General features: G+C 36.7%; 4 protein-coding genes across 12 annotated transcripts; 2 read left to right on the forward strand and 2 right to left on the reverse strand.

Annotated features, from left to right (window-relative positions):
• Positions 1–25: 25 nt before the first annotated feature.
• LOC117236387 lies at positions 26–7,415 on the reverse strand. 5 transcript variants are annotated; one of them, XM_033499291.1, is made up of 8 exons: positions 7,122–7,415; positions 6,599–6,711; positions 4,726–4,968; positions 4,378–4,640; positions 4,139–4,304; positions 3,824–4,062; positions 1,167–3,747; positions 1,009–1,105 (listed from the first exon to the last, which is right to left on the reverse strand). In XM_033499291.1, exons 1-8 carry the CDS (start codon positions 7,195–7,197, stop codon positions 1,055–1,057), a joined length of 3,732 nt encoding a protein of 1,243 aa, XP_033355182.1. In that variant the 5' UTR covers positions 7,198–7,415; the 3' UTR covers positions 1,009–1,054. The 5 variants fall into 5 exon arrangements, with proteins under 5 accessions (XP_033355178.1, XP_033355181.1, XP_033355180.1 ...); XM_033499287.1 differs by having other exon boundaries at positions 26–3,747; positions 7,122–7,414; XM_033499290.1 differs by lacking the exons at positions 6,599–6,711; positions 7,122–7,415 and adding an exon at positions 5,836–5,968 and having other exon boundaries at positions 26–3,747.
• An 868-nt stretch (positions 7,416–8,283) lies between these two features.
• Positions 8,284–9,876, forward strand: LOC117236282 (transmembrane emp24 domain-containing protein 5-like). Its single transcript, XM_033499094.1, has 4 exons — positions 8,284–8,628; positions 8,879–9,075; positions 9,178–9,244; positions 9,308–9,876. The coding sequence occupies exons 1-4, from the start codon at positions 8,440–8,442 to the stop codon at positions 9,536–9,538; spliced, it is 684 nt and encodes a 227-aa protein (XP_033354985.1). The 5' UTR covers positions 8,284–8,439; the 3' UTR covers positions 9,539–9,876.
• A 47-nt stretch (positions 9,877–9,923) lies between these two features.
• On the reverse strand, positions 9,924–20,306 carry LOC117236281. Of its 5 annotated transcripts, XM_033499090.1 has the most exons (15): positions 18,768–19,040; positions 16,737–17,847; positions 16,323–16,651; positions 15,635–16,071; positions 15,426–15,559; positions 13,174–13,368; positions 12,344–12,892; positions 12,156–12,256; positions 11,971–12,073; positions 11,537–11,885; positions 11,361–11,474; positions 11,100–11,261; positions 10,800–10,994; positions 10,388–10,704; positions 10,090–10,304 (listed from the first exon to the last, which is right to left on the reverse strand). In XM_033499090.1, the coding sequence occupies exons 1-15, from the start codon at positions 19,038–19,040 to the stop codon at positions 10,090–10,092; spliced, it is 4,584 nt and encodes a 1,527-aa protein (XP_033354981.1). The 5 variants fall into 5 exon arrangements, with proteins under 5 accessions (XP_033354980.1, XP_033354982.1, XP_033354981.1 ...); XM_033499089.1 differs by having other exon boundaries at positions 9,924–10,304; positions 12,156–12,892; positions 18,768–20,305; XM_033499091.1 differs by lacking the exon at positions 18,768–19,040 and adding an exon at positions 18,182–18,377 and having other exon boundaries at positions 9,924–10,304; positions 12,156–12,892; positions 16,737–17,889.
• Positions 17,744–22,182, forward strand: LOC117236283 (acyl-CoA-binding protein homolog). The gene is made up of 4 exons (XM_033499095.1): positions 17,744–17,805; positions 21,098–21,232; positions 21,701–21,815; positions 21,937–22,182. Exons 2-4 carry the CDS (start codon positions 21,218–21,220, stop codon positions 22,068–22,070), a joined length of 264 nt encoding a protein of 87 aa, XP_033354986.1. The 5' UTR covers positions 17,744–17,805; positions 21,098–21,217; the 3' UTR covers positions 22,071–22,182.
• Positions 22,183–22,274: the final 92 nt, after the last annotated feature.

Here is a 22,274-nt window from a genome sequence, read left to right on the forward strand (position 1 = left end):
GAAGGAAAATATTAATAAAACCCTATCGATGGTGCGCCAGTAGTGTTAAATACTATTCTACATACACAAATATTTTATACATAATTTACATGTTGGTAGAACATATAGATTAAATTTTAACAACGAGATCGTATAAAAGACTGAATCTCGATTTTAAAATTTAAACTATAACGAAAGTCGTATTGAGGATTTCAGCTACTTTTTAACCACCTTCCGAATTGACCACGGTTGGTCTTTAAACGTTTTTTCGGCGGTTGAGTATTCGATCTCGGAGAACTGGAACTTCTTAACCGTCTGTTGCTTGCAATCGTTACCGAGAGAATACTGTGGTCCATTTCAACTTGATCGTCAATCTTCATCATTCTAACAACTGGTTGAAACTCAATACTCGAACGTCTTTGTTCAAGTTCTGAAGTAGCTATAATCGTAGGACTGACATGTCCCGATAATGCACAATCGACTTCAGAATCTTGTGTTTCCGATGACATGGTATCGGCTCGTCGTTTTGTACCTTTTATAGTTTGTTGCTTTCTACATGTAATACTTAAATAGGAATCCTTTTTACAATTCTCATCTTCGAACACTGTATCTGAAGATATGTCAGTTTTTCTCGTCCGTTTCTTCGCGCAAATTCGTTTTCGCGAAGTTACTCTGTTCCTTTTATATACATTACTATGGTGGAGGTGGTGATGGTGATGATGATGGAGGCGATGATGCTGTTCAATTTCAGAGTCAGAGTTTTCAGAATGAGTCTTCTGTTGCCTCTTTCTCGGTAATCCGTTAGTATTATGATGTTTCCTTGAAACAATTTTGGTCTCGGCGTCCTTTCTACACAATATCTCATGATTTTCGAGTTCTACACGAGATTCGCAAGTTTCAGAAGATGTGTTGTCATGTTGTCGTTTCTTGATGGTTGCGTTCGAGATAAAGCGACGTTCCGATATAGAATGAACATCTTTCCGAAACACGTTCTCGTGATTTTCATCGTTTCCGTGATCATTTTCTGACATTTCTTCGATCTTCGACAAATTTTTTCTGAATCCATAGTCTTTGTTCAATATGAAATTCCTGTCAGTCTCGTTGCATATATCAGATGTAAGTGAACCTGTGCAGGATTCAGCATTTGTTGTATGTAACATGGAATTATCAGGAACCGCTATACTTACGTCTTTCTTCTCGTTTTCGTCGTGACGCGTATTAGAAGAAATATTCGAGGTATACACTTCGAATAAACGTCCGTCGTCCTTCCTCTGGCCGAAGCCTAATGACTGTTCATCTTGTGTGATGGAACTCGTAACGGATGTAGCTATTTTAATATTACCTTCTTCCGTTAATCTGTTAGACATATTCGTGACCTGCACATTACAATCCTTCTCGCTTTGCCCTATATTTTTCTCCACTAGGTTTTCCCTGTCACAGTTTATGTCTGCCAGAGGTTTGCTTTGGAGTCTTCTCTTCATTTTAATTCCAGGCCATCCGGTTCTATTTTTCCTCTTCTTCCTTCGTTTTAAAGGTGACTCGACACTTCCCTCACCACACTCGGAACTTGCACATGATGAATTTTCTAAACAGTTTACAATATCGTGACAACTGTCCAATAATTCAAGCAAGTTTGGAGGTGGCCCTCTTGGGATATTTGGTTCATAAAAATTCAATTCCATCTGTGTTGTATCTGGCTCGAACGATTCAATCAACTCGAAACTGTCGTTTGCGTTATTAAGCATCTCGTCGATACTTTTTACCATTTCTTTTAGATCTTCATCCACATCAGATTTCAACTCAGTTTTCTGATCAGGTCTGGGAGTATTTGCATGTGACCTGATGGATTGGCATTCATCTATCGTGTACAAATTCGAAGATTGTTGTTGCTGTTGTTCTCTTTTTCTTATAATTGTTGACATAATAGCTAATGTGGAAGCATGACAACGAGGACTTTTCCTAGGAGATCGTCCAATACAACCTATACTCCGTCCGCGACCTTTTCTTTTATTTTCCGCTCTATTTTGGTTTTTTATCAAAATTTCGTGAAAATTTTCAATTTCATATGGTAAAAGAAATGGCTTTTGTGAGTCCCCTTCGCTAAAATAGTGCCAAAATTCTGCTCCTTCATCTTGCCGCTGATACGTTTGATACCATGGTTCAGACTTTGGTACGGCTTCAAAAGAAAATTGCATTTTTTCAACTTCTGGTGAGGGTTTGGACGGATACACCTTTGCTATTTCTATACCTTTTTCGACAATATTACCTTCTATTTTTTCCTGATTTTCTTTAATACCAGTTAGAGGCGCCTGATACCTTAATCTGCTCCCAGGAGTTTCGAATTTGTAATAATCAACATTATCTTTGATCAGCGCTTCTGCTTGTGTCCGTCTTTTTTTTCTAGCTCGTCCCAAACTTAAAGAGTCTTGAGAATCGTCTTCGGTAGTTTCCGATTTTGCAGGTGAACTAGAAGTTAAGAATGAACTAGGACAGATAGAATTGCCGCTAACGTTGCACTCACTTTCAGTATCCCTTGGTAATACGCTACTCTGTTCGTCATCGCTTATTTCACTCGAATCATCTCGTTTAAGTTCCCTAAACATAAAAGACTCCGCTTCATCGCTTAGTAATGATAGTTCCGACTTTCTTACACGTTTAAATCGTACAACTACTGGTTTCTCACTAGATGGCACTTCCTTCTTTTCTTCACTATCCCCATCCTTTTGAACTGTACATTGAGAATTATTGTTTGACAATACACTCGATCTTAACTTACTTCCTAACACTTCCACTTTATAATATGCACGATTATCTTCAATCAAACGTTCTTCAACGGACAACCTGTGCCGTCCTCTGACGCTCCGACTACCTCTTCTATTTGACTTGCAACATTTTGATTTCTCTTCTTTTGCTACTTCGTTCTTTTCTGTATTATTCAGTGTTCTGTTAATTTTCTGTTCATCCCTTACAGAATGACCATTACAGATTGTGCCTGTATTGATATCATTGTGCTCTGATAACCTTTTTGCACTTGATGGAGTATTTTCTAACTGTAATTTGCAAGTCAATTCTTTTAAAGTTTCGTTTCCAGGCGAAACTTTACAAGGTTTAATACGACTGTTATCATTTGTGCTTAAAAGATTTTCATTACAACCATTTTTTATGTTTCCATTAATTTGATCATGATTTTTATTCTTTGGAAGAGTTTGTTCTTGTTTGATGCGTTCAGGGTCATTTCCAATATTATTTTCTTCGTTATTACAATTTATTGTCCTTTGTATGTCCTGATTGTTAGTATCTTTAAGTTTGTTATATGTTTCACAATTTTTCTCATTACAACATTTTTCTTCTAATTCCGCCGAAAATGTTTTAATTTTGTATTCATTTTGCTTAGATTCTTTTAATTCATGTTCTTCTATATATTTGTCTCCTGGTTCATCTTCTTCGATCCAAATTGTCCCTTTCGCTCGCTTTTTGATAGTAAAACCTTCGAATTCGTCATAGAACTTCTCCGTTTTATCGGCTTCATGCCAGGGACTACCTTTTGATCTTAATAAATGGCCGCTTTCGTGTCTTGTACGTGTACGTAAATTATGAGAGGAGTTTAATCTTAAACTGAGATTCCGACGTGCGCCATTACGTTGTACCATCTTTATGTCTCCAACGTCAAAATCCCCTAAACTTTTTGCATTTCTATTAACCTTCCCTTCTGGCAATACTGTGTCATGAAGATTACGATCCCCATTGGAAAACAAATTGCAATCTTTTCTACAAAAAAATATTAAGCAATACTTTAACACTTATTGTTAAAGAAGTGATTTAATTATTAATATATTTTACGTACTCTATATTTTTTCCTCTGTTTAGTTTTAAAAACGCTTCTACATTGGCTCCTGCATTGATCAATTTATCCAAAGACAAGAAATTATCATCATTTTGAACAAAGCTAAGATGCTGATCGCTTTGCACATGTTTGGCCAGATCTCTATATCTAATACGGCAAATTTCACAATAACCGGAAGCTAATTGTTCTGTTCTTCGAGTGCGGACAGTTGCTCGTGGTCGCCGAGTCATTTCTTTTTTCTATTCACATTCAATATAATGTTTTGCGTCTAACGATCAAACTTTATACAACATAAATATGTGTATCAAACATTACCTCCTCTTGGTTGATAGCCGGAATACCTTCCCTGTTTTCTTTTACTTCTTTCCCTAATTTTTCCAGTTTTTCTCGTCTCTTCGTATTGAAAGGACAAGAGCCTGGATCACCGTGAAAATTCAATGTTGGCCACACAGGTAGTTCAACAAATACAGGTCTAGTATTCCTATGTCAATATGTCATTGTATATTAGAATAATTTGACGTATAGTTATAGAGATCTTATGTTAAATAACATACCTCTGAAAGGATTCAAATTTCAAATAAGGACCCTTGAGGTGTCTGACCTTTATATCTTTAGTTGAACTCTGTTGATGTGAGTGTCTTAATTGTTTCAAATAATTCGTGTCTTTAACAGATGAGTAGATTTTGTCAAGCCAAGACTGAAGTTTATCAATTGCCCAAATAGGAATTCCCCAATTTTGAGCGTTGTAGAGTGGATCCACGGAACACTGTTGTGGCTGTATCAGAGCACGCTCCAACATTGCCTCCACCCGCGATTTCTAAAAAATAGTACATAGATTACAAAGCACAAAATTCAGTTGTATAAAAAGTAGAGGTGAAATTTTACTTTGACATGGTACTCACAGATCTTTGGGTAGTTTGACCCCGTAGATTGGTTGTATTAGACAAGGGGCATTCAGGACTAAAAAATGATGTTGGAGGAGTTGGCATGGGGGTTGGAGTTTCTAAACTCCTCAGCGAGGGAGGTCCCCCGCTGCCTCCACTGGCACAACCCCATTTATGTTTTTCAAAATTTATGTAACCAGTCTTGTCTACTCTGTCACTAATCACCAGGTCTACACTCCGTATTAAAAATAATTCTATTACCTAGAAAATTATAAATAAAACTTAAATAAGATTGCTAGAACTATAGATTAATTACAATGAATAATGTAAAAGTAAAATGAAATACAAAACAAATTGAGAAAGGTAGTAAGACCAAAAGCGAAAAAGGTAGAAATAAGGAGAAGAAAATAGCAAGAACAAAGAAGAAAAGTTTGCCGGCTTTATAGTGATTGAACTCACGGGAAAAAAATTGGAAGTTGCATCAAAAGGATACGTAATGTGTGGATGCCCGGTGATAAGTGACCCGTTGACGGATGCACAAATACACACGTTTACATCGCGGTATGCTGACGTCAAACAATTTCGTGTTCTTCTCAAGCGCAACTAAGCGCACTACTATCAATCGAATTCGCAGAAGTGCGAGCCATGCGTATGTAGTTGGAAATCCTCATGTAGTTAACAATGGTTGCCGCATTGTTACACACCGTTCTAATAATATGTTACGAATCGCACAATCAAGACAATAACGAAGCACGTGGGATCAAATGAAGGGAATAATTCAAGGAATTTTTATCGGGAAATCAACTGAAAAGGATTTCTTGAAAGAAATTCATGGTAATGAAAATAATCAGTGAGTTTATGTTGAGTTACTGTCAAGCGGTCTTGAAACGCATGAAACCTTCACACAAAACAACTTCCTCGAACCACACTGTTTATCGGTTTATGAATTCGCAAATATTTCGAACTTCGCGTTGTAAAATATTTAAAATGCGATTCACGGTACAGGGTTTGAAGGGAGAAGTTTGTCGAGATATATCTCAAGCGGTGAAACGAAAGGAAGGAGGCAAAGGAAAAGAGCGCTGGGACGCGCGACAAGATCGTTACTCGCGGGGGAGAACTGTCACGCACAAAATGGCCATTCGCCGTTAACAGCTTGGCAGACGAGCCTGGAGGCGGCGCTTTGCATTCTTGCTCGCTCTCCGCCGATGAATACTCTGACTAAATGAATACGGTAGCCTCGCTGAATACTTGAAAATCCTTTTTCCCTGTATTTTCGCGTCCATATTTTTTGTTTTTTCAAACCACAACACAACAGTTGAAAGCGACGAATCTGCCCCACTTCACTTCTACTTCTCAGCTTTTCCTAAAGATGGCGTGACACGACCCGGTTTTTTAACGGTTGTTTGTCAACAGAAATATTTTACGAAAATCCTTCTGTACCATATTCAAATTGTCCGAAATACAGTTTGCTTTTTGATATATCGGTGATTTTTAATTATTGTACAAGGGAAAACAGTTTGTCAATAAGCAGAGAGTTAACAATTAAACATGTTTTCAAATTATTTCTTATTATCTCAACTTTTAAACTCCAACTAAAAATTTTAAATAGATATGAATAAAAAATATTATGAGAGAAATTAATTTTTCTGAAAATGACAAATCATATCTTTGCAAAGTTAATATTAATAGGCTAAGTCATAATAGAAAGCGGTGGAAAAACAAAAGAGAAGATAAATGTCACAAATATGAGCAAGAAACTAAATAAATGTGAGAGACATAGTGGGGATATATGTGTCAGAAAAGAGTTACTACAAATACACTATGAGAAACTATGCAATGAAGTAACAACACATCATTCATATATGCCATCTACATATAACTGAACACTTACTCCTCCCAAATCTTTAATCTTAGCTTCTATTTTAGTTGTAGTAGCATGATTCTTGATATCCAAGTAAAACGACTTTCCTTCCAATGATTTCAATTCCTTCTTTGTACGAACATCTGAAATGTCACAGAAATGTCATAAGAATTTTTTATCTTTTTTCCTATACCTGTGATAAAATACAATTTTAAAATGCTATTAAAACGTACAGTTTTGAACAGATTTAAGTCTGTAGCAGTTTTACAAAAATATCAAGATAATACATCATGTAAAAGAAGAGAATATGCTGATTAAAAATGAAATATCACATGTTCTTTTTATTAATAGACATATGTATATTACGCGCAATGCGGAAAGATCATTCTATACGTATATTATGTTAATATAATAGAAGAAATAATTTTTTATGCAAATGCACGTTTTATTACGTATGTATGTACATCGAAAGGAAATTGTTCATAAAAGTTCAATAATCTCAATTATCAATTGTTTCGACATAAATACAAATTTGTATATATGTTAGACATACGTGAGTGTTTGTTTAATTTATTTTCTCTTGATGGCTGCTTGTGCTCCTGATGTTGAATTTTGGATGGCGATACCATATCCTATGCTATGCACCGCACAGACAACAACGATATTTTACTGTATCTTTGTATTTTTACAACACTTTCCATTCTCAAAAACGTACCACGTATTCCCATAAATATTTCTTTGCATATCTGTCAATTATATCCATTTATTTAGAGAAACGTAACCTACCAACTACAAATTACAACACAATTTTCATTTCCGAACTAGCAAATCCAACTCTCTGAACCGTTCTGAACGTTTTCATGAATTGAAGTTGTGCACTCTAGATGATTATTTGAAAAGTATAGCGAACCATGATCATATAAACGTATAAGGATAGCTACTATAATAAAAGTCCCTGACTTTACATAGCCCGATATTTTTCATATTGAATGTTTTACAAAAGTTAAATATATTTCATTGTAATAATTAAATAACGGATAATTTTATATCAGAATATCGGAATAAAACTTTCAATTTTTCTTTCTTTTGACCTTCTATCTATAAAAATTTTTTAAAAATTATTTAGATCGTTTTGTAAATTATGTGATATGTTATCATATTGTTACATATAACCATTTGATTTTTATTCTTATGTACTGAGCTTAATAACTTCAGTGTATAAGATTTTGAATCAATATTAATTTGTTTTAGACTAAATCTTTATTTGTATTAAATCCAAGCAGCTCTCTCTTTCACAGATGTTTTCACTCGGCATTGAAAGCCAAAATTCAGATCATACTTACTCACGTATTTATTTTCTTTGTTCATTGTTTTCCATTCATATTTAATGATTTTCAACTTCTAGTAGAGCTTTTTAAATTTAAGATATTCAAATTACTATTATTTTTATTAGTTATAATTTTTTTGTTTCCTTAATGGACAGTGAATAGGTAATGGTTTTATTTTAAATTCGTTATACATTTCATAAAACACCGTGAAATTGCAACGATTTAAATAAATTATATATGATAGTAGAATTGGCGTTCGTAAAATATTGACAACGATATTTTACATTGAATATTATCATAGTATTTGTACATTTAAACTGTTCTATTTTTACATTTCTAATATGAAACAATAATAAAATTTGTAATAGATTTCAATATTTTGAATTATACATTACAATAAAGAGTCGAATAAAGACAGTTGTGAACCACTGAAGATTGTGGTGGATGTAGAAGAAGCACATTGAAACACATTTGTCAGTGATCGTGAAAGCGATTGTTGGCCGGGTGGATTGTTGTGATGGTCTGTTTGATTAAACGTGAACAATGTCTAATCTTTTACGAAGTTTGGTTTTCGGAGTGTTTCTTAGCCTCGCGAACGCCAGCATGCCTCATCCATGGTATGAAACTTTACCCGCGGTGGCTTTAGATTATAAAGTTCATATTGATGCCGGAAAAGAAGATTGTTACTTTCAATATGTTAATGCTGGCGCTACTTTCTACGTAAATTTCCAGGTATACAGTTAATTTTCACACGGTTATTTCATAGAAAGTATTTTTTTTATTCACTTATTCAAATTGAGGATCAGTATAGTATAATATCAACGAATATTTTTCATACAAGATTAAATATGTATAATCTTATGATTTATCTGAATATATTTAACCATATGGTTCTATTCTTTAAGCGTAAATTCCTAGAGATTTTTAAATATTCGAAAAAAAGAGAAAATAAGAAAATTTTTAAGAATATTTATAAATGCAGGTGGTACGTGGTGGAGATAGAAAAGCTGGTTTCGCAGTACGAAATCCAGAAGGAGTAATAGTTCATCCTTATCAGTGGCTTCCTAACTCAGATTATCAAGATACTGTGAAAAATGCTGGCTATTATAGCATTTGTATAGATAATCAGTTTTCCAGATTTGCTTCAAAATTAGTTAATTTATATATTACAGTAATCAGGTAATAAATACATATATGTATATATATTTTAAAATATATAATGTTGCAAAGTATATCTTTTAATTATAGTCCATAATTTATATATTTATTTATTTGATACAGATACGATGAATGGGATAAATATTCAATGGAACTAGAAGAATTAAATCTTTCTGTGGAAAACTTTACAGTAAGTATTTATTATTTTCACTTCAAAGCGACAATTTGTTCATGATGTGTTTCTCTTTCCTAGTCTGCAATAATCAATGTGGAGAAAAACATTAATGAAATGCTCCAAACTCAATATTTGAGCAGAAGTAGAGAAGCTCGAGATTTAAATTTATTATTGGATAATAATTCTTATGTCCAAACATGGTCTATTGCCCAAATAATTGTCATAATGGTAACAACAACAATACAGGTATATTTTGTAAGAAAATTATTTGAAGTGAAACCATCTAGATATTCTAGAGCAGGTATATAAACATTATTGACATATTGTATCATTGTGATTGTGAGCGCGATTAACGAACAAATTTTGTGCGTTTATCGCGGGAAGGATATTAACGAATATACTGGATTGTTTATTTAGGATGTAATAGAAGACAATCTATTTTGTTTAAGTTAAAGTTTGCTGTACTGTCAGGATACGATATTCTTCTTTTCTCAGAAAGAACTGGAAAGCCTGCTTTGTAAGACTGTACGTGTCATGTCCTATTTTTGCATAAACAAAACATTCCATTGATTATTATAAATTATTCAAATATTAATTTCATTTGTTTTTACTCTCAGGCTTTTAGCTAAAATATATGAAGTACAGTTTGAGATTATTAGGGAACATTTATAATAGTATTTATATTAAGACAATAAATAATAAGATACTTTTATTATAAACATGTTTTCAGTTTTGACTAATCTTTACATTTATTGTTATTTATGTGAGAACGATACGGATTAGATTATTGTAGAATATCGTAAAATCTGATTTATTAAAAATTGCATAAATTAATAATCGATAGTTGAATCATTATTCATTTAATGAGTCGCTGATTGTTGTTTTGCTCTTCGTTGTAATGCGTTTCCGCTTAGTGTAAGAAAACGATGTCTCTGTTTAAGGTTTTTTGCACGGACATGTTCTGAAGCTACTTCTTTCGTATAATTTCCAGGAAACCAGCCCTGTTCACCATTTAACAATTTTCCTCCTTGATACCACCCATCTGACATTTTCCTAAACACGTTTATAATATCACCTAAAAGCAACTTTTTGCGTTAATTGAAACGCAGGATCGGTCAAAGTAGATTAAGTAGTCTTTTCACAAAAAATATTATATACCTGGATGCAATGACAATTCGTCCGGTTGATTTGGAGAGTAATAATATAAAGCTACTACTTGAGGACAATCCCACACTTCGTAAAGAGTTTCTTCTGGCAATCCGCGTTTCGAGGATGAAACTGCTTCCAGCCATCTTTGTCTTTCTGTGTCGCTTTCACACGTTAATATATATTCGATCTGATGTCCAGAATAATTTTCTAAGAGCGTCAACAGCATCGCATTGCGTCCAGCAAATGGCGAGTCTTCAGGAACTGGTTCTAAAGCGATTAAACTTCTCTTACAAGTATCTATAACGGTGTACATTTCGTCGTGAGTACTGTGACATAGAGAAAAAAAACATACGTTATACGAAACAATAATTTTCTATTTTATAGCAGAGCAGGAGAATGCTATTATGACGAAAGCCCATACTTAGATTTCTGTTTTGCGACTAGAAGAAGATCCGTGAGCAATAATAAATAAAGTGGCGTCTTGTTAAATCTTTTTCCAAACGTGAGTTTATATTCCGCATCGGCTTTTGTCGATAGTTGTACGGTTGGTCCACTTTTAACCAAATGTTTCCCTTTTAATACAATTGGTTTAATTTTTGCGGAATATTCCAATTTTCTGTTAAAATAAAATTTCTTGTTTAATATATATACACATATATGGAAATAAATAGGGAAGATTGCGATACAACTTTCTTGGGCTATATTAAGTCGTAAACATTACCGTATTAAATTTTCCATTTCGATTTCTTTCGCTGCGGTACTGGCGCCTTCGTTACATTCAGCAACGACGTAACTTAAACTCGACAAAACTTTTTCCCAATGTGATCTATCTTCACATTCTACTGGCAGTTTAGAGAGAACCGCATCGGCCAATAAAGGAAGCCTGGATTCACATACTTTTTAATAATTTACATGCTTTTGTCGCGTTCATTCGTTATTCGACATGTGTGAAATTTTAACATTTAAACAGAATTTATTTTACCTCGTTATTCGCTGCATTGGTAACATTAAAAATGAGTGCAACGACAAACTTTGACAAGTCGAACGAGCTTCTATTTGCGATATGGTTTCTATAAATTTTGAACCTTTTCGTGTTCTGGAAAAATTAATTCACCGATATAACTTTATCACCATCCGAAGGAATTATTTTCTACTTACCTTAAATCTTTAAGAGTCGTATCTATGCTAACTTGATTAGAACAATACGCTACATAAATATCTAAACATTTGTCGGTATATTTAAGCAACACGTCTGGCAAACCGTGCAACATGGGATCGTATCTCCATACAGCTTCTAGTTCAGCTAAAAACTGTTCCGATGCTTGCAATACGCTAGGAATACCGCCGAACAGTTTATCTTTCTCGAACGGAGTTAAAATTTCATCGAGTGAGGGTTCGTTGAGAAATTCGTTTTTTAGGACACGTAGAGAATTCAAATAGGACGCTTCTGAAGTAAGAATCTCGAATTTCGCTTCTTGAACCTTCTTCTCCTCCGTACTTAGTCGTTCTAGTAAAGAGTAAAACGTGATCTTGGATAGACTTTGGATAAAATATGAAAATTCAAAACAGCAACAATGTAACGTGTCGCTTACGTAAAAGACCATTATTTATGACTTGTGGTGTTTGACACCACAACGTTCTATGTCCCGGTTTTGCCAAATCCGTAGTAGATCGCGACGGGATCATACCCTCGACCTGATAATCGATAATAGATAGATAATTAGACTGTATCGGAAGCATTTGAATATTCCGAATGGTCTGTAATATAATACATTACCTCCTCGTAATCGTCTGAGCTGAAATCGGACGCGATCCTAGCAGCAGCTGCTGCATAAAATTGATAGAGTGGTTCTTGATCGACGAGTACGCTGTAGTGGTCTAGAGGAATTACGTGAGAAATTAGGAAGACCAAGAAAGAAGGGAGAGAGAGAGAGAGAGATATATAAGTTTCAAACACTGACTTACCCATCTCGTCATTGGTATTGCTATACATTGGTTCCTCGCTTGAATTTTTGGACGTTGAGAGATCGTTATCGCCATTCGCGGAATCGATGTAACCATTTAAGTAAAAGGTTGAAAAAGGTCCGGTAACGGTTCTTTTAAAATGTCTGGCAAAACTAAAATATCTTCCACCGTCTAAATTCGAATGATCGTTGGAGAATTCCTTACTTTCGTCGCAAGAATGACCGTCGTCAACCGTGGTTCTCTTTCGCATGCGGCCCAGACTTCCTTTGGTAATACTCCATGTCCTTCGAAGCATCTTTATTCTTTTACCAAGAGTTCGAGTCAGACTAACTTCGCGCGGTGGTGGAGGATTCGGTCTTGTGGGTGCTTCCAAATACGCGATCACTAATCGATCGGAATCTATCGGAATCTTTTGTTCTGTTTCGGTACTTTCGTATTCTCGCTCCCTTGTCGTCTCGTCGGTTGTCGTCTCCGCTTCCGAATCTGTGCAGAAGTCGTCCGGCTGGAAGGAATGGAGACTCTCGTACGTGCTGTCATCGGATGTATCGTCTGTAAAACGTTAATGACTAAGTCGATGAAAAACGAGACGCGCTCGCGCTATGTTCCAACCTCTATCTGCCAAACTAGTAGGAAAGTGGTTTTTTGTTTTAATACGATTTCAAGGTAAATCATAGAATTTATTAGATCTCTTTTCTAAGATTGATTTTGAGATACATAGAAGATCTTTTCTTCCCGTAAGACAGACGGACAAACAATCGATAGAAATTCGTTGTTGTTTAACAGTATATGAAAATTTTAATCAGCGCAACTTCCTAAAATCTTGCAAGGACCTTCGTGAACGTAGCACGATGTTTCCTGCGTGTCCACGTCTTCGTCTAGGTCGATGACCCTCATTTGAACAAGACCCTGTGTTCTCTGTGGATCTTGTTGCGTCGTTCGGTCCTCGCTCTCTTCTTTCTTCCATTCTTCGATATTCTGCGTACAGCCAACGAGCAACACCGATCCGTTGCCAAGGCTGACAGCCACTTAAAATCATCGTTCACGGTCAAGCGTTACTATGTCGTTTTCTTACCGCACACACGTGTACAAATACATATGTATATGGTGTGACGTGATGTGATGCGATGTGGTATAACGTGGGTGTGTGTGTGTGTGGTGCTCGACATTTGTCCAAGTTTCAAACGTTAACAGGAAGATCGAGAAATCGAGAAATCAAAGAGGAGAAGGGGACAGGTAGAAGCCATGGTGCATCGGATGAATAAAGTGAAATTATTTCGATCGTGAGTCGCGTGTAATTTCTTTTTACTTTCATTTCTAAACACAGATCGTCTTGTCGGATCTCGTTGAATAACTCTCGCGATCGGATACTTTAAAACGTATTGTTTGTTCAGTAGAATAATTAAAATCTACATTATATATATGTATATTTCCGAACGAACGAACAAAAGCGACGAAAAGAGATTTTTTTTATTTCTAGTATCTGAATGGCGAGCAAATAAGTTGAGATCAGTCAGACAAAAGGAGTACGTTGTAAACGGTTTCGTCCTGTTTATGTCTTGGACAAACCTCGATTTTTGTAAAGTCTTTATCATGTCGTGTATAAAATAAAGTATCGTACGAAATAACCGACGTAATTTACCTTGTGTATTCGGTCGTTGGAAAGTTTTCAAGGTCTGTTTCATTTCCACGACATGTCGACTCGTTGCGGACGAGTCTCGCTTACGAATACCGATGGACGAATATCAAATTCGTGTCGGAATTAAGTAAAAGACTAAGCAGGTAGCGATGATCAAGAAAGAATCGTATCGTTGTGCAATCGACGAACGAAAAATCGCGCGAAAGTATAATAGAGAGTTCCGACACGATACGATATGAAGTAGCGCGACGCTACACGACGCGACGCAAACAGCGCAGCGTCTCGGCCGTGACTGACACTGAGAGAGCGCAATACGCGCTTTCACCTCCCTCATCTGTGTGCTCGAGTCCGGTTTCCAGGCTGAATTCCTCGATAAAATATTTTCACGCGCATCGAATCATCGCCTACGTTCTGTCTATTTACTATCGTCCATCCCACTGTTGCTAATTCTTACAAGATATCGATGAATCGCCTTAGGTATGGGCAATATGCCCGTGAAAGCGATCGGAAGGATTGATGCGGTCTCTCCTCCTTCTCAATTTCTCTTTTAATTCAGGAATAACAACTGTGTCAAACATTTCGAACAAAAAAAATTTCAATGGGTAAGTCTCGTTCAGATAGAAAATTTATGATCGGTCGATTACGTGCAACCGTTTGTAGATTGTCAGCGATGTTCGTTCATCGCGAGACATGTGAGATACGACAAGTAAGTATGTATTTAGGTAACTTTTACTTGGAGCAACCGACTATTGTTCCAGCGATATAACAGCACAATGCACTCCACAAGCTGTCCCATAGCCGTTGATTCCAGAAGTCTATTTCTTTCTTTTACTTTGTACGTTTTTCGCTCTTTTACTTCGAGATTCTCAATCTCGAACCAACGAGATTATGTACGAAGGCAAAGGAAGTCATAATCGATGGAAAATTTTCACTCCGTTCATTGCTGTATGTTTCGATTTTGAACATTATCTTGACATATGATTCGTCTAATTTAAGAATGCAAATAGCGCTGAATCAATTATATGGTCAGCTTACTCTTGTTACTGTATATACCTACGTATACTATTCACGTGTCGCGTGAACCAGTGGAAATTTGTAGCAAATGTTTCATTTTACGCTGTCTAATACTTTTGAAAAAGAAAAACGACGTGTATATTGATCGCATCGAGCATTGAAGCCTCGTCGATGTTTCAACTCTTTGTGCTATACGAACTCTTAAATGGGAACAAGATATTTTTTGAAAATCAGTTTCATTGAAAATCTCAGAAACGTTCATCGTCTGTGAGATACGACAATTTATTCACGACATCGCGTTTGTACATAAAATGCCTAAAATCGATCACTTGTTAAACAATTATAGAAACAACTATATACCTGACATTACCGATACACATATGACGTAATTTCATCTTAGAATATTTTTATAATATTTTTGCAATAACTTACCACGAAGCGTAGACTCGCATGGCTTCGACGACGAATTGAAGTCTTTCTTTGATATTCTGGATCGTTGTTTTCTCATCATCCGGGACCATCTCTGACCCGACCTTTTTCTACTCGAAACGACTTGCGTCTCTATCCTTTTTTCATCAAGAGAAAAACTACTTTCTAGAGAAATGATAAGGAAGTATTTTATCGTATCCGATCTTACTTACGACGTGTAGTATTTGTTTGCAAATTGAGATAGCCCGATCATTGTCGAATCCTCTAAATCCTCCCACTCGGATTCTTTGCCGCACATCCAACTCGATCCCAAGATCGAACCTATCGTAGAGCCGGTATAAAGGCTATTGACTCGCTCTTCGCTCGGTAAACCGACGTCATCATATACATCTTGGTCGTTATTTGATACATCGATATTTTCGTCTACGCTAGAATATTCGTTAGTGACGAATAGTTCGCTGCTTTCTTGCTTCGCTTCGTTATCGCAAATTTCGATCTCGTTGTCCTTAAAATCGTTTACTGCGCAACTCGGACCCATAACGTCGTCGTAAATATCATCGGAATCTTGGAAAGCAGTCGAAGATTCGCTGATACGATTCTCAGTAACGTGTAATGCATCAGGCGTGCCCACATCGTCGTAATCGTCCTCCTAATTAATGCATTAATTAATGCATAATTAATGCATCGTAACGCAACACGAAAGAACCCGATAATTCGCTATAAACCGCCAAGCGATTATATTTCTTAAGATAAACAAAAACGCAATATGAAAAAGCTGAAATGACGTCGCGTTCTGATGCGACCAATATTTATGTATCAAATAACTGGCGAACAAAGAATTAGAGAAACACGTCGATTCGCTGAACATTAATACATCGTACACACACATTGGATTATCACCTGGTTGTTAAGATTCAGAGGTCCAACGTCGTCGTATACTTCACCTACGGCGTCTTCGATATTTTCGGTATTTTCATTGGGGATCGTCCGCGTATTCTCCAGAAGGAAATTCTTAGTCCGATTGCTCCAGAGAAAACTGGAATTGGCAGGTAATTCGGTACACGGCTCATACGCTAGTTCGTACGTTGTGTCACTCCCCTCGCGTATATTTGCCCGATATTCGTCCGTTTTCACCTGCTGGCTTAACTCCAATAGTTTTGCCGAACGCGTTTGCAACTCGGATAATAATTGGCGTTTTAGGGTTTCAACATTGAACCCGTCGTTTCTTCCTAAAATTAGAAAATATTATGATTAAACGAGACGAAGAAAATGGATATTTAAATGAGAAAAGTAATCCCAAAAGAGAAAACGTACGTTTGGCTTTCTCATTTGATTTATCAACGACCGACGACGTTGCATCGAAAGAAGTCGACTCTGCGACGATCGACGACGACGATTGGCCGCTTCGTTTTTCGGCCATTGAATTTTCGTAGTTCGTTGCAACGAGAAGAGGTAAGGTGGCGCACTTTTGCTCGTGTGTAATTACCACTTGCCCCAAACTAAATCTGATCGTGTTTTCGTTCGAAACCAGATTCGGATTCGTGGCGGACGCGATATGAACAAAATTCGTCGGCGAAGAAATTTTTAGATATTTCAATTCCTCCCGAGAAAGACTTTTCGATCTGTATCTGCCGTTGGAATTTATCTCTATCTTTGTATCTACCGATGATGAAATTTTCAGAGAGTTCAACGATCGACTCGGAATACCTTTTTCCTTCTGCTTTCTCTTCCCTTTTTGTCCCTTTACCAGATATTCCGGTACGAAATGCAACACATTTTTCGCAAAATGTTTCTTCTTTTTCCCGCAGTTTGGAAATTCGTTGCTAAAGAGCAAACTTTTCGCTAACTTTCCATCCGAAAACGTTCCCACTAAAGACTGTCCGTCTAAGGATAGTCTCATGTCCGAATAACTCTTGCTAGCTAAATCATTGGTAGATTTAGATTTGACAAATACATTTTTCGTGCACGAAGTATCTTCCTCGTTCTCGAGACTCTCTTCGTCATCGTTCGCTTCTGCCTGAAAGTTGCAACACGCGTCCGTACCGATCACCGATTCTATTTTCTCATAATCGTCCGATGGAGATTCATTTTTGTCGTTCGTGGAACTCGCTGCTACATCGTTCGCGATATAACAACAATAACTGGAATTACGTGCAATTTCTCCGGCATAAGTTTCCTCGAAAATATCAGTCTCCGACGCGCTATCTCTTATCAAAGTATCCTCGATATCGCTATTATTGGTCCAATTGCGTTGCAAACAGGCGATATCTTTTTTTAGATTAGGTTCGATCGCGGTGACTTTCAACCGCGTTTCTTGCGAGTCTGGCTTCGACGACGAAGACGACGACGACGACGACGACGACAACGGCGATGCAACCACAAGGTATTTTGCATGTTGCTTCGATGAAGGACACGTCGCGTCGACCTGAACGAAACGTTTCACGCGATTCATTAGTTTGCGTATATACAGGGTGGTTGGTAATTGGTGATTCTACGCGAAAAAAGAAGTCGAAAATATAGAATAAAAATTGTTCGTTCGAGGCTTTGTTTTCGAGAAAATCGACTTTGAATTTTCGATCGGTACGCGTGCACTTTATCACGTCTCGTTATAACGGATCTCACTGTAGATCGTTGTCTCGATGGAAAAAATAAAAAAAAAAAAATAAAAGAAAAGAATTTTTATTCTATATTTTCGACTTCTTTTTTCGCGTAGAATCACCCCCTTTCCGCTTGTACCACCAGTTACCAACCACCCTGTATACCTACCTACTTATACTATAGTTAGGACATTTATAACGGTTTTGCGGATACGGTTTCAAGGAATACGATAAAAATCGCAATCCTAACTGTTTCAAAATAGTAACCGCCCCGTCGCTCTGCGAGTTGCAATTTCTAGAGGAATTGGAACCAGAGGAACTAGTTGATTTGACCGGAAGAACTTGATTTCCGACAAAGGCATGTAAACGGGCGAAAAAAAAAAGATCTCGTCGGTCGGTAATTAACGGATGTAAGTACGAGGAACAAGGCGATAGTACGAGTGCGATAAGATAACGAAGTGATTTCGAATCTGTTACCAAATCAGTCGGTCAGTAGAATTCAAACCGAATGGCGAATAACGATCGTTGGAAGCTAACAAGCTTCCAAGCCACTCCTTTATTAGCATCGTTTTAACTTTCGCGAACTCGCATCGCGACGGGATTCCAACTACCCCGTTCGTTGTGTTTTTCCAACGATTGTGAAATGACAAACGTGAAATAGCGCTGACAGTTGCGAAATTGCAATTTTATCGAGCTGAAAGAAATCGTCTGGAAGTTGAACACCTATTAAAGAACAATTAACGCGAACCTTGAAGCTGGATCTCTTGGCAGTCATCTCAGTATGAATTTTCCCCTGCTTCATCGACTCGTTCGTTGCTTTGGTCGTAGCGTTGCTATCATCGTTGATAGGTAACAATTGCAAAGGTAACGTCGCTCTCTTCAGAGCCAGACTATCGAGAGTCGCGTAAAGAATTTTCTCCGAAGTTGGAGATGGTTTCCGGTCTCCGTGGAGAAAACTCCTATTCGCAACTGGTACAATACTCATCTTTTCTCTTACTTCAACGTCAGCCAGTGGTATCATATGTTAATTAGTCATTACCGGTTCACCCAAAGAATCGTCATTTTGTCATGTTACTATTGTGAATACCTTTTATTTCCAAAGTTGATTTCTCGATAACGATCACGCGAAAATCATAGTCCAACTGCATAATATCGTGTCGCATAATGAAGAAAGTCCATGGATGCGCTGTTTCGACGATCCAGCGATAACGAAAGGAACACGATCTGTTATCAGATACCGGCAAATAACCGTGTATGTTATTAAGAATTCGATTGAATTTATCTACCTTTTTTTTCGATGCTATGCAACGTGACACAGTAGTCGCCGCATACGTGACAGCAACAACTTTTTCTCCACTGTCAGCACAAATTTTTAACATAATACGATCGATATCATACGATAGCTGGTCAAACAACATTGATATCCTTGATACGTAATGCTTGTTAGAGAGCAATCGCGATTAAACGAGAACGCGGTCTGGCCATATCTTTGTCGACTGTGTCGCATCGAATGCCGTAGAGATCACGATTCTCAGAATGAACAACTAAGCCTGTCTGCTGTTCCTTCGTAACGTGTAACATTCAAAAAGACACATTGCACGTTTTGTCGATCGTTCGTTATTCGATGCCCGTTTTCTCGAGCGATACGAAATACATATCACCGTTTATTAAATAAACGATAAACGCAATCGCAACAATCAAAATATTTTTATTCTCGTTGAATTTCCTTGTTCACGGTGTGTACTTTGTCCGCTTGCCGAGATACTTGAGATATTTCACACCAAACTTCCTGACTTCCCATGCTACTGTTACTCTTTGATTCTCTTCCCGTATTGGTTAATAAACAGTAAACAATCACAAAATTTATTCGACACTCGATGTAAAGAACTTGTATCGTTAACAAGGCCACGGATACATTTGCCGCTTACAAGTATATTTATACCGACGATACCGTTCATTGGATAAATCGCAAACACGATGACAGACGTGTCTGTCGAGCACTAGTGTTAGCTGGCCGCGTACTCTTCCGAGAGAGAGTAACACTGTCCCGATCGAACTGATCGGCGATCGAGTGACAAATCACGCATACTCGGTGAATTTTGAAACCACTTTGCTCTGACTGCGCGCGGCCGCGATCCCGCGTACACGAAATCGGTCGTCTCCGTCGGTTTTCGTTGCTACTCGTCAACCATTCCCGTATTCTTCAAATGATTCACCCTCCCTGTTCTCGTAGCTTCATGAGTGCTATTTCTGTACTTTCGTCCTATGGCATGTAGCAAATTTTATTCTGCGGTTCTAAATACCAATGAAATTATCCTCCTTGTCTTCCTTTCTTTATTACGTTTATCATCTAATCTTTTTTCGATATTTACACAATCAAATTGCTTCTATCTGATGCGCATCTATAAAACATCTAATTCCATATTGTCATGTATAATTTCATCATCGTACAACATACGTGCTAAGAAATAGAATTCTCCGTGTAATCTGTGCGATACGTTCGAGAGATTGAAACTCATTTCGTTCAGTTTCGAAATTCTGAAATTCAGCCTGAGCTTCGATGTACACATTGTCTTCGAACACGGCCCTGAGGAGCAGAGATTCTCGTGCACAGCAAAGTTAGGGAAAGGTAAAACGATGTATCAGGTAGTCAAGAATTTCTACATTCTTGCGTAGCTGAGTATTGGGTGATGATGTGGCAGGTTGGCCCCATTCTTTCCAGGCGGTTTTCGTTGACTTGGTCTCCCATCGCTGGACCGGACCAAATCATGCGTATCATGACATTGTTTCTCAAAAGTAGATCAGCGAGCAACCATCCTAATTTATATATAAATTCGTTTTTAATTATTATAGACATAATTCGAAAATTTAGAGCTAAAGGTGCACTAAAATATCGCACCTTCGGTAGTATCGATAAAAATTTACGAAGCCAACAATTTGTAAACTATTGGTAGTAAATTATATATGAAATATATAAATCGGCTTAAAAACATCGACATGGATTGATTATTATTCGTAGATGTATGTACGTACTAAGTTTTTTTAAATCTTACATGTACCTCTTTTTGTCATTGCCAGTTATGTAGCATAGTTGGTAAAAAGGTGGGGACTCCAGAAGCAATATTTAATCCATGCATAGGTAGATCCATTGGTCACTGGCAGTACTTAACCGAAAGCTACCATTAACTGCTAAAAAGGATGTCTCTTGATCAGGTAATTACGATTTTATCGATTCAATACTTTTCGGCGCGTTCGGTTTCATTTATGTGACTATATTCGGTAAATAAATCACTATGTATTGATACAAGATCGGATTGTATAATTGTAAAAAGCAGAAAGAAAAATTTGTTATAATAATTGTTGTTGTCATTTGTGATAAATAGTTAATGCTTAAGATTGCTCAGTAGGAAGAAAACGAGGAACTATGATTTACGTAAATAATATATTACCAATTTCACTCATTTACAAGAAATTTATTTTCTAACGATATTTTCCTACTAGATAACGTAATGATTCAAAGGTGAAATTTTGTGCAACGTCATAATTTGTCTTCCATTATTCAGTAATGTCTTGTGCTATAAAAGTAAATACGAAATTTAAATATTAAGGAAAATATAGTTACGAGCATCTGCAATAACTAATATGACTAGATAGTACATAGTTGTATATGTGATTTTATAGAAATTCGAGCAAGCAACAGAAGCTGTAAAAGCTCTTACCAAACGTCCTACTGACGAAGAATTTTTAGAATTGTACGCGTTGTTTAAACAAGCAACAGTGGGAAATATAAATACCAGTGAGTTATTACATACATGTTTAATACATATTATATAAGAAGTATATGGATTATGCTTGTCTTACTTCGTATAAAATTTTATGCAATTATTTTATTTATATCATTCCATTATTCTGTATAGCGAGACCTGGTATGCTGGATTTAAAGGGAAAAGCAAAATGGGACGCATGGAAATCGAAGGAAGGTATGTCGCAGAACGATGCGAAAGAAGGGTACATTAAATTCGTGGACAAATTGCTGGAGAAGTATAAATAAAGTGTTTAATTATTTTGTTATCCAAATACGACGCTGTATTATATCGGTGTATGACTTTATATGATTTATATTTCGAAATAATATTTTGAAATAAAATTGTTATTTTGGGTTATCTCTAAATTGTTCTTCTCCCATCTTTTAAATTTTAACTATTAAATTAGGTCCGTCGTCAATTACGTATTTTTAAAATATGACGCTTATGGG

This window comes from Bombus vosnesenskii, unplaced genomic scaffold (assembly GCF_011952255.1).
Source record: "Bombus vosnesenskii isolate JDL3184/JDL3185 unplaced genomic scaffold, Bvos_JDL3184-5_v1.1 scf7180000013348, whole genome shotgun sequence".
Taxonomy (NCBI): Eukaryota; Metazoa; Arthropoda; class Insecta; order Hymenoptera; family Apidae; genus Bombus; species Bombus vosnesenskii.